The sequence below is a fragment of the Apiospora phragmitis genome (assembly GCF_038363925.1).
Source record: "Apiospora phragmitis strain CBS 135458 chromosome Unknown utg000002l:1.0-5516284.0:1.0-5523493.0, whole genome shotgun sequence".
Classification (NCBI taxonomy): Eukaryota; Fungi; Ascomycota; class Sordariomycetes; order Amphisphaeriales; family Apiosporaceae; genus Apiospora; species Apiospora phragmitis.
Genome location: NW_027117400.1, coordinates 4,154,029 through 4,165,258, shown reverse-complemented (window position 1 = coordinate 4,165,258; position 11,230 = coordinate 4,154,029). Strand labels below are relative to the sequence as shown.

At 51.5% G+C, this 11,230-nt stretch overlaps 4 protein-coding genes across 4 annotated transcripts; 2 read left to right on the top strand and 2 right to left on the bottom strand.

Annotated features, from left to right (window-relative positions):
- Positions 1 to 1,338: 1,338 nt before the first annotated feature.
- On the bottom strand, positions 1,339 to 2,376 carry PG994_002074 (thiazole biosynthetic enzyme; the record flags this gene model as incomplete). The annotated part of the gene is made up of 2 exons (XM_066853483.1): positions 1,339 to 1,985; positions 2,058 to 2,376. The coding sequence occupies 2 exons, from the start codon at positions 2,374 to 2,376 to the stop codon at positions 1,339 to 1,341; spliced, it is 966 nt and encodes a 321-aa protein (XP_066721624.1).
- A 1,291-nt stretch (positions 2,377 to 3,667) lies between these two features.
- PG994_002073 (DNA binding methylated-DNA--cysteine S-methyltransferase) lies at positions 3,668 to 4,171 on the top strand (the record flags this gene model as incomplete). Its single annotated transcript, XM_066853482.1, has 3 exons — positions 3,668 to 3,798; positions 3,873 to 3,905; positions 3,982 to 4,171. The coding sequence occupies 3 exons, from the start codon at positions 3,668 to 3,670 to the stop codon at positions 4,169 to 4,171; spliced, it is 354 nt and encodes a 117-aa protein (XP_066721623.1).
- A 1,364-nt stretch (positions 4,172 to 5,535) lies between these two features.
- On the bottom strand, positions 5,536 to 6,496 carry PG994_002072 (phosphoglycerate mutase family protein; the record flags this gene model as incomplete). The annotated part of the gene is made up of 2 exons (XM_066853481.1): positions 5,536 to 6,376; positions 6,441 to 6,496. 2 exons carry the CDS (start codon positions 6,494 to 6,496, stop codon positions 5,536 to 5,538), a joined length of 897 nt encoding a protein of 298 aa, XP_066721622.1.
- Positions 6,497 to 8,647: 2,151 nt separating this feature from the next.
- PG994_002071 (uncharacterized protein) lies at positions 8,648 to 9,025 on the top strand (the record flags this gene model as incomplete). The annotated part of the gene is made up of 1 exon (XM_066853480.1): positions 8,648 to 9,025. One exon carries the CDS (start codon positions 8,648 to 8,650, stop codon positions 9,023 to 9,025), a length of 378 nt encoding a protein of 125 aa, XP_066721621.1.
- Positions 9,026 to 11,230: the final 2,205 nt, after the last annotated feature.

Sequence of the window (11,230 nt, the reverse complement as noted above, 5' to 3'; positions counted from 1 at the left end):
ACGATCTTCACTTTAATTTCGACCATGACCCAAACTACACCACATCTTCTGTAGTCAACCTTACACAGTTGACCTACAATTCACGACGACTTTGGACGGGAAACGAACAAAATCCACGCGAGCATAGCGACGTGCCTACGGATGGAATGAAACCTAAATCCTTCACAACATCTAATGACAGCGTTTCTTGTCCGCCCCTCTATACTTAATCTCTCCTTGTTTCTGACAATCCGCCCACGCTCCGCTTTGCCAAGGGGAGATGGGAGGATGGAGAAACAGAAGAGGAAACCGACCTTCTACATATGAGAAAAGAATGCTGCTTGAGAGGCCCGAGCCGAATTGTCCATTCTGAGATACCACTTTTACACCAATTTCTGAATTTTGTCTTCTACTTGTTTTCTAATGTCGTGGCTTCATGTTATTTTATTTTGTCTTCACTTCACTACAGGTGGCAGCGTGTTCTCTGCTTCTGCGCGCGTTTTTGATAAACTGGTTTCACTACTGCAGCTACTACTACCCCAACTGATGCTTCTCTCTTCGTTTTTTGTTTCTGTTTTCTCGAGCGGGGTTGAAAGGGGGTGGTGTGATGGTTATGTAAACGAGAGGGCTGGATACGTGGAAAGAGAGAGAAAGAGAAGACGAAGAGTGAAAGAGATAGAGGGTGGGAGGGAGAAGTCGAGTATCATGCCCTCACCCCATCGATAAATGTAGCACACGAAGATGGCTATGTCACGGTAATGAAGGGGGCGTCGTTGATGACTGTGGACGGACATAATCGCACAAATGAGCCAGCCTGCTGTTGCTATATAGTTGTTGGAATGTAGAACGTCTCTTTCCCCCTGCTCCATATGATGCTTGCTGCATAACTGGCCACACGTGATATCGATGAGTCGTCGTATAGTCGACCGAGTTAGCAGCACACCTGTGGAGGAGTGTGTACGTTACAACCAACTCGGAGGGGTGGTGGGGGTCTACGCGATGGGAGACAGTAGTTTAGGGTCAAGTGCGATACATACTCCAAGCACAAGAGATCCATCGACGCCCATACTATCGGAAAGGTATGTATACGGTTTCATCAACATATGGTGGAGCGTACGTAGTTTTGACTTGCTTGTTTCAATTTATACTCCCAGGAGTGGGAATGATATGACAATGAGTAAATCTGCAACACAAGATGTTTGCTGTGTTTGCTACCACAAAGAAAGCGTCCTTCCTCCCCTTAGCAGACAATCTTATTCCACACTTGCCCTGGAATGAAACCCACTGCCGCCCCAGTCTGAAAAGCAGCAGAAAGAGGGGTTTAGCGTGTATGTATGTATGTATTGTATTGCCTTCCTCTTAAGCAGCATTCTGCTTCTTGCGCTCGTCGAAGACGGCGAGGACCTCCTCGGCGGCCTTGACGCCCGACAGGGCCATGGCGCCGAAGGTGGGGCCCATGCGGTTGGCGCCGTCGACCTCGCTGAGCTCCATACCGCCGCAGACGAGCCCCGGCACGATCTCGCGGGTGCCCTTGACGATGGCGTCCTCGGCCGTGTTCATGTCGAGGCCGCGCATGCCGCCGAGCTTGGCGAGGGCGCCCATGCCGACGAGGCGCTTGGCGCTGAAGGCGCCGAAGGGCCCGTCGTGACCCGTCGTGCTGACGATCAGGGGCGCGTTGATGGTGCTCGGGTCCATGCAGGACTGGTCGTCGTGGTGCATGGCGACGAGGGTCCAGTTGGTGACGACGCCGGCGATGCGGACGCCGCCGGGCGCGCTGTCGTCGCGGCGCGTGATCAGGTCCTCGACCGTCGTCGCGTTGAAGAGCTTGACGTTGGGGAAGGCTAGGACCTTGGACAGCAGCGTCGAGGTGAAGAGCGCGGCGTGCTTGACCACGACGTACGGGCCCTCGTCATCGAAGGGGATGCCGAGCTCCGAGAGGAACTTGTCGGCGGCTTTGCGCATCACCATGGCGCTGAATAGCTGGCCGCCGAGCCATGCGCCGCCGCCTATATATGGTGTTAGCTGCTTTGAAAAAGTAAAGACTGTAATAGTGCCTTAAGAGGGGCTAATATACTCACCAGGCGAGACGCTAGCCTCAATGATGGCAATCTTCAAGTCAGGCCGGGCCTTGGCCAGGGTGTAAGCGGTGCTCAGACCGCAGGACCCGGCGCCGACGATGACGACGTCGGACTCGGCGTAGGTGTCGAGGTCGTTGAAGTAGCGGCGGGCCATGGTGCGCGCGACTTGCGACTCGCGGATGGTCTCGAAGGTGAAGTCCTTCCACTTACCGTCGGCGACATTGACAGCGCCCTTGGTCTTGATGTTCCCGACAGGAACGCCTCCCTTGTGGGGGAGCGTGGCGGGCTCAACGCAGTCGAGAGTCACAGCAGGTGCCATTGTTGCGGTGGTTTAGATGTTGTTTTCTGGGAAGGAGTCAGTACTAATGCCCAGGGACTCTGAGGGGATTGGACAATGAAGAGCATGATCCTTTCGCTGGTATTATCCAGATCAAGTTTTACGCCGTATAATCTCAGAACGAGCTCTGTTGGAGAACACCTCCCTTCATCTCACCAGTTCCGCATCCCCCCATCTCCAACTGCACACGCAAGGTGAGAGTGGTTGGATGAGGGGGGATATGGTGGTCCGAATGGGAGGCACAGAGACACGAACACCGGCTCAGCTCGCCTCAAGCCATTACCTGATAGTGATGATTTATGAGGGTGGTTCATGATCATGACTTTGTGTCATATGTGGTCACCTATAGTGACTTCTGGATAACCCGTTCGAGGCCATGGCTTCCATCGCCACCATGATGACGACCCGTACCAAGCAAGTGTACAAGTCTGCCATTGTATGTTAGTGGGATGTTCTGGGGGAACAGGGGAAGTAGAGATCCGTGATGATGAGTCACGGTGCGTACTACTTGTGTGTGTGTTCGTTTGGAGGTCTGAATGTAGACTCGAGTGCGGTTTTGCTAATGGAATAGGTGACTATGAGGAATCGGAAGACAATAACAATAACTTGAGAAGGGGACGCTCAGTGATGAATATATAGCCATGGCCTCAGAGATGGGAGGAGGGGGACAGAAGAGGGGTAGGTTGGTTACTCACGCCATGTGCTACAACGACATTGTACATCGTGTCGTCATGGTTAGGATCGCTTCGCAGTTCATAGTAGTCGGAGGTGAATCGAATGGTCGAGTTTGATAACAGGGTGGGTTCTCATTGGAATCTGCTCATAATGTGTGTGTGCTGGTTGGATAGACGAGAAAATAGGCGAACTGTATTTCTCGCGACTAGTGCCGTTGAATATGCAATCCTACGAAACAAAGCCTGGACGACAACCGCCCGAGACTAAGCGTGTACTCTAACGGGCAAGTAATGGCTCTGTACCTACACTACTTACCTCATCCTCCGAACTACCCCGACAGTACCAGAGAGACAGTACTATTCGTTGTTGTCGAACCTGCCAAGTAGGACGACGATCTTCGCAAAGTCTGGGTCCACCACCATCTTTCCGCAACACAACAGGCCGAGACCAAATTGACCAACAACCTCCCAAACCTGAAGCGATTATCGCACATACCGCGCATGCCCACAAAAAGTGCTACGCCCTACGCCCTACGCCAGAGCTTGCGTACCTTGGAGCATTATCATCCTACAATTACGCATCAGCATCCGCCAACAATATGGCGCGTTCGGACGAGGCGGCCGCCTTCTTCCTAGCCGTATACAGCGCCGTTCGAGAGATCCCACCGGGCAAGGTCACGACCTATGGACACATCGCCAAGCTGGTGGGCACCCCCAGAGACCTCGCCAAGTAGGCCTCTGCTTGAAGCATCTCTCGCAAGACCCGGATTCGCGGCACAACCATGACAATGTGCCGTGGCAAAGAGTCATCAACTCCAAAGGGATCATATCTCCCAGGTAAGTAACACCAGGGAAAGCAGCAACAGCCTTACCGGGACAAGCAGGATCTAAAACTCATGGGTCACTACGTTAGATCACAGCCCTCCGGTGCTCGGAACCAGGCGGCGGCTCTCGAGGCCGAGGGAGTGGAGGTATCCACCGGTTCGCTAGGCGAGCTCTCGGTGGACTTCAGCCAATATGGATGGTTTCCACGCTCATTGCCGTCTGAAGCCGATGAGTTCGATGACGACGACGACGAGGATGAGGGAGAGGCCGAACGATAGGAAATCAATGTATGGATCGTTGCTACGATATGTCACGAGTTGAATTACCAAGCGTCACGTTGAATACGGAATAATATATGACTTGGAAAATTTAATGAATTTCATGTAGATAAGCTAGTGATATGAACGTGCAACTTCTCAAGGCAACAAAAAACCGTTGTCATTCATCTGTGTGTCCGAATAATATCACATCAGAGAATTCTGGATATAAAACCTAGTAAAACTGATTTCTCGTAAGCGCAAGCTTCAAAAGGGGTTGGCAGAGAAAAAATGGTTGAGGGTAGGAATGTCAGATAGCGGTTGGACGAAATTGTATCCACATTAAAATTCGGAACAGGTCTGTGAATTACGCTTTTTCATCATGAAAAGGGAAGAGGTGAGAAGAGAGCTGGAGAGTAAACATACCATTGTGATCACTAATTGCCACGTCGATTGGGTCGTCGGACCGAGAGGCTTTTGCTCGGTGTTGTGGTCGATCGGCCTGACTTACCTGGGCATGGAGCTGCAATCGCGACAAAGGCCCATTACAATGGTGTCATATTGTTGCACAGCGATCTGTACGCAATGGCCTGCTGTAAAGGAGGCACTCGTAGCAAGATCTAATTCGCCTGGTATCAAGACAGTTCTTGATGTTGAAGAAAGATGAAGACCTTGGGAGTTCGGTGGAAGATGAGAATTATATAGCGTCGAAATTGACAGTGGGAGGGTTTTTTGCATAGTGGGGCCTCTAACAACCGGCTCAATAATTGACCGTAACGTTTGTCTAGCCTAGACCCACAATTTCTGTATCGATACCCTCACTGGGACGGTACTTCATGTTCCTAAGATTTCCCCATATTCGATCCAAGTACGAGTCTCTTTTCATTTAGTGCGACCAATTGCCATCCAAAAATCTGTTGAGTGCATATGTATACTGAAATTCGGAGCGTAGCATGAGATTTCTCAAATTGAAGATCCAGAGTGTTGATCCAGGAGTTGCCCATATACGAATTCAACCACCAGAACTCCAAATGGCTTCTACTTGAGGACCTATGTAGCCTCTGCCTCGGAAGCAACCGAGGCCGTGTTTCCTTCTAGTCCTCATGGATGGAGAGCAATGGCTGTAACCATGTCTACAACTGGGTATTATATCAGGTCTTGCGTGCGACTCGAAGGCGCTGCCGATGCTGCGCGTCGCCCGACAAAATATACGAGCTACCCCTTATTTCTATTTGACCTTCTGATGCCCCAGGTCAAATAGGGGTAGCTCGATATTTTTGACCGACCTTCCTCGTCTCGTCCATAACAGCTTGAGAACCCTGGACACGAATGCAATCGTTGCCTAACACCCCAAAGCTGCGTGTCGCCCATTCGGACAAGATGATTCAATTCCTATCTGCTTCTGATTCAGCTTTGCGCTTCTTTGACGCCGAGGTGAAGAATGTATCCATAGTCCGCTGCCGAGAGTCGAACTGAGCGCTACCTATACCGCCTCGAGTTTTCTTTAGGCCACTGAGATGGTCTATATTGTTGGTAAACTGCACTAACACAGTGAATTTCGTCGAGGTGCTCGGCCGAGGCTCCTGAGAGCCAGGAGAATCCCGTGAGTCGTCAGGAGTGGAACCTGCCAACGCTTTGCTGGTATCTCCCTTGCATTTCACGGCTTGGACCTTGGCCTGCAGCACACCAGTATTGCTCCACGCAGCATGACTGTCGCTCGCGGCCTCGTTGGCGGCGGAGGGGAATCTGGCGGCCAAGGCCCTAAGAAGCGAATTCAGGATGATGCCATGGGCCACAATCAGTACCGAGGAGTTCTTGGTAGCGCCTGCCTCGAACACGGGAAGTAAATGAACATCGATGAAGCGGTTTGCTCGGATCATCATGGCATCGCGCGTTTCCGCGTCCGACTCGGCTGCGCGTAGGGCGGCATCGTTGGACTTGGAGCCGAACCTCTTGCCTTCGGATGAGCCAAAGTCTTTCTCGCGAAGCTCCGTAAGCTGCGTGACGTCTGCAATGACAGGTTCGGTGTCGCTGTTGCTACTGCCGCCACCTGAACGGATCTGGGCATTGGCAACGGCTTCCGCTGTTTTGTAGGCCCGTTGGAGATTTGACGTGAAAATGTGAGTGATGTGGCCAATTGCAGGAGCACGAGAGACCAGATGATCTCCTAGTCGTTTTGCTTGGAGAACCCCATGATTGGTCAAGGGAGCATCGCGAGACCCAGCGCTGTTAACCGTAAATATTAGACAAGATGAACCGTCATTCTGGTGCTGATTGCAGTGCAACTCACTAGAGGTTTGCTACATTATCTGTTGATTCGCCGTGGCGAACAAGCAGCAAATGCATTTTTTTGCGACAACATCCTCCCGGGACCCTTGTTGAAGGTCTCGTTGAATATCTGCGTTAATGAAGATGAATTGGGAAAGGAGGTAGGTTAGATGGTGGCTCCTCACGTGACACCCACCGTACGCTAATGAGAGAGCCCATAGTTGAACCCGGTTGACTCCAGCGGCGATGGCACAACGTAGGCATTGCATCGCATGTTGATTGTATGGTTGAGGGACCCAATCATAACGACATTAATGAGAAAGCAATCCTGAATCACGAATTTAGATGGTTTCCCTTCCTATGTCAGTCACTATCGCATGCCGCCGAACTGCAACGTCCTTTTATTCGGCGTATATTGGTCGCAGCCCAAGCAACAACCTGCTCATCTACTTCACAAACCATCGAATGCCTAGCTAGATATGCTATGGCACGTCCACGTGGACGTCCACGCCATTCCTCAGCGACTTGCCATGATGCGTCGGAGGATCGCCAAGAAAAATACATTGTTATCGAACTTATATAAGCTGAAGTCTATTTTGTGAAGTTCCGCTTTGGCTCTCGAGGAGATTTGTCGCATGCTCTCTCAACTTGCTGGTCCACACTTCCGGACATGAACCCGAAATGCCACGACGTTTTGAGCTTTAGGCGCCGAGAATCTAAGATTGCATATGAACCTTATGATTCAAAGTGTCAATCAGAAGTTGTGTGCCTCGAATGAAAAGTAGGGGGTCCTTGCTTCAAAACACAACGATACTACACTACACCTTTATCGTGTATTCAAGATGCGAAGAAGCAGGAGTATGGAAAAGTGACCCTCCACAACTCGCACTCTGCAGTCGCTGTCAGCACCTCTCATCAGGCAGGTCGGATATCGGCCAACACAAATGGTGCTTCTGTCGCTCAAGTGGCTTGCTTACGAAAGCCAGTACACTCACAACGAGGATGAGCGACTTGCACCCAAAACGAGTTGGACAATGCACCACCTTGCAGTGCGGGATCTCACCCCGGAAATTCAGTGGAGTGTGCCAGCTACGCTGTTCCACTGGCCGTCTGGGGAAGCGGGGTTAGCGCTACCCTTGAGATGCCTAATCTGGATCGGGCACCACGTGAGGTCTCTCTCGAAACAACGAAGTGGACAACACGACTTCGAAAATCGTATACTCGAACCAATATCTCGAAGTCTCTGGGAGACTAGGCTCGATTCTGTGATTTAATTTGGTATTCCGCAGAGCCTCAGCGAGCAGTCGCTCAGTGACAGCAGAACAGTTACAGTAGGTCAGTTGGAGTCCTGAGTCGTACGTAATACTAGATCTTAAGTGTGTGCTGCATTGATCCTTGTCGCTGCATCTCATACAGCAGCGCAACTCCAATCAGACCATTGTATATGCTTTGTCGCATTATGCTGTCCGGGTGCCTGAAGGCCTGCCAAAGCTTCCCTTGCTGGTACGCTGCGCCTACATGGTTAGTAATAGAGCGATCGAACGACCTCCCTCTCGATGGATGGTAGCTCATTTACTGCTCAGACAAACATAGGCTGAGCATCCTTGACCTCCCTTCCGGCACATGATTGGTATGTGAAGGAGGCATTGCGACGTTGTTGCCTTGCTCTCATTGGCCTCTTACCCCGCTCCTTGTGCCATCCCAAACAGAGTGAAGATGGGCATACTGGCTAGCAGGTAGGTAGGTAGGACGAATACGACACACACACGGAGAGAGAGAGTACAGTATTAATGTTAGCGGATGGCGGCAGCAGCAGCTAAGGCGGTTGGGTGGGAGAGAGAGAGAGAGAGAGAGAGAGAGTGTGTGTGTGTGTGTGTGTCTGTTCCCCCTTTATTAATAACTGGCTACCACCCCCAACATTCTCATTACACTGCGTCTTCTCCCGTCTCCTCTCTTACATATGTTTGTTAGACCAATACCAAACTACAGCTCTCACAGGCCATCAAGGTCGACCAACTAGTTTCTGCTAAGATCACTTGACAACAAATAAGTTCCCCAAGTCTAAAGCATAAGAAGGATTTATTTTCCCCTCCCAGCGACCCCCGAAGGAAAGACATCCAGTGGCGTTGGCTTTAACCCCCGCTCCCCCTTTTTGGTCGTTACTTCACCATCAAATATCCAAACCACCACCATCATCACCACACAACCAAACTAACAACCAACAACACCATGCCCGTCCGCATCCCCGCCGCCCGACCCTCCGAAGTCGCCGCCTTCGGCTTCGCCGGCGTCGTCGGCTTCGCACCCTTCTACATGATGCTCCCGGGCGCCGAGGAGCGCCTCGCGAGCCAGACGGTCAAGTGGGCGCCCCGCTGGGAGCGCAACATCTCCTACTTCGCGTCGCCCGCCGCCAAGGTGGCCCAGCGCGTCGAGCCCCGCGTGGGCCGGACGGTCCAGCGCCTCGACGACCGCCTCCCGCTCGAGCGCGTCGCCAAGGGCGTCGACCGGCAGATCAAGTTCGGCATCGTCAAGGCCAACAAGTACACGAGGACGACTACGGCCGCTCCTACTGCTGCTGCCGCTACTAATCCCGTTGCTCAACTATAGGGGAACAGACGAAGGAAGTCGACATGAGAGAGAGAGAAGCAGGAGAGGGCATACACATAAGCCAAACGGAAAGGGAAGGGCTTGGATTATAAGCATCCATCACATCACATCACATCGGAGATCCAAAGCATCTAGATGGGTAGAGAAGGAAGAGGCATCAGTATCAAGGTTCTAAACCTAGAGTTGCATTGCGTTCCTTTGATCAGGGTCGAAGAGCACGATGATGACGACTTGCTCTCGATGATCTTAGTAGCGTATTTCATAAGTAGCTTTCCAGCATACTCCAATCCAGTAAAATCGTTAAAATCCATCCAGGATGTCTTATGTTCCTCCATAAACTGCCTCTGTCCCATTCCAAGGACCCCAGATAACATTGTGTCGTTTCCTCTCAAGGCTATACACACCACAGATCGACAGATGCCCCCGTGCTCAGTGTGCTCAACATTCCCAATGTTCACACACTGCACCCCAAGCCTAGTCAAGTTGCAACTGCTCCTCCAATTCCATTTGGGGACATCTTCGCGAGGGAGAACACGCCACCGCTACTACTCGAGTTCGATACGGAGGGTGTGTGAGAAGTTGCATTTGGCCTGCAGGTCCCCGCACATTATAGACCCAGCATCAGGCCATCGATCGCAACACGCCACGATTAACATCAATGCCAAGTGTAGATGGATGGCGCCAGATCTGGAGATTTGCTATGCAACGACCCATTCCGTCGGCATATATTATTTTACTTTCAAGAAGACCCTGTATATTTTCGTGAATCGACGTCTCGTTTTGGCAATCCGTCATGCCATCACCCGTCCATCAACCCGTATATGCGGCAAGACCGCTAATGTTTATTGGACGCGCCCTCACCTGTCGTAGTGTTTGTTGGTATTGAACAGCATCTGCTGCTTTATTTCGGTAGTCGAGGTCGCTGCTCTTATGGGCACTAATGAGAGATTCCGGGTTTTCTCGGGTGGGCGTTTAAGCATGTCGCAAATGTTGCCCTGTCATTCATTTCCCCCGCGGTCTAGGCCTCTGTGCAGAGCATTCTCTTGTTCAACAATAGATCGATCATATCAATGCCAGCTTTGTAAGCTGACAGCGAGCCATGAACCTGATGTCATCAACCAACGCAGCACAGAACCTGTTTTGCACACTAGGTTATATCAGTAGCTGCACCAGACCCGTGTCTGTCAGGTATCACTTGGTTGGTATACAGGGCGTTGGATGCATGCATTACATATTTTGGGTATGTTTGATCGTGTCATATGCCTTCTAGAAGGGCGAAGATACGCGTGAGTATCGAAATATGGTTGAAAACAACGTTGCTGCAACATCTTAATGGCCAGCCTTTACCTTAAGCTCCGGCCTCGTTCGTATTCATGAAGCCCCCAAATGCGAATCGGTCCCATAAACGCAAGTCAAGGCCACGGGGATTAGATCAACCTAACCTCCCGAGAAGTAGTGAACCACATGTCGACTCACTCTCTATGGCGTTCATAGCAGCCGTCACAGTATGAAGCCCCTTAGGTTCCCATCGTTATGTTCTGGCCGCCATATAGCTGAACATTGACGGAAGCCATGACCAGGCCCACATTGCCGACCACCGCCAAGTCAGCAGACAGTCGTCTTGATGGAAGAAGCTCGCCCCATAACAGTATACCAAAACGGGGCCGTATAAAGGATATTCGACTCGGCCCGGCAGTAGCTGGATCGGCAGACGGGTCTGCCAGATGCGATAAAAGTCGTTGCCACTCTCCTTTGTCTGGGATATCGAGTCTCAGCTACCCCATTTCGAACACCACTACCCCAGAATCGACCCAACCCGGTATCGATGCGAGGCTGATAATGCTGTGGGTATCTCAAGTCTCAGCTCGCACCCGCTAAATCGGAGCCAGTGTGAAGTTGTGGTCAGACTGCGCCCTTCCAGCGTGTAGACCCGGTTAGATAAATCGCTGGGGCCTGAGCCAAGAGCCCCCAAGGAGAGCATGGATTGATTGAGGAAATTCTCCTCTTCGTGCCTACGTCGGAGGCGGTTGTCTCACATACAAGGCAGTCACGTGAGCAGAGGATCTGCTTGGGGTCAGTACACTGGTCTCGGCAAACAGACCTACTGTTCAAACTGGATACCCTCATCTCTTGGCGTACGCTACATTCGGACTAAGCAGCAGACTCACGACTTCTACACGAGTCCCACAAGTGTGCGGCTTACTC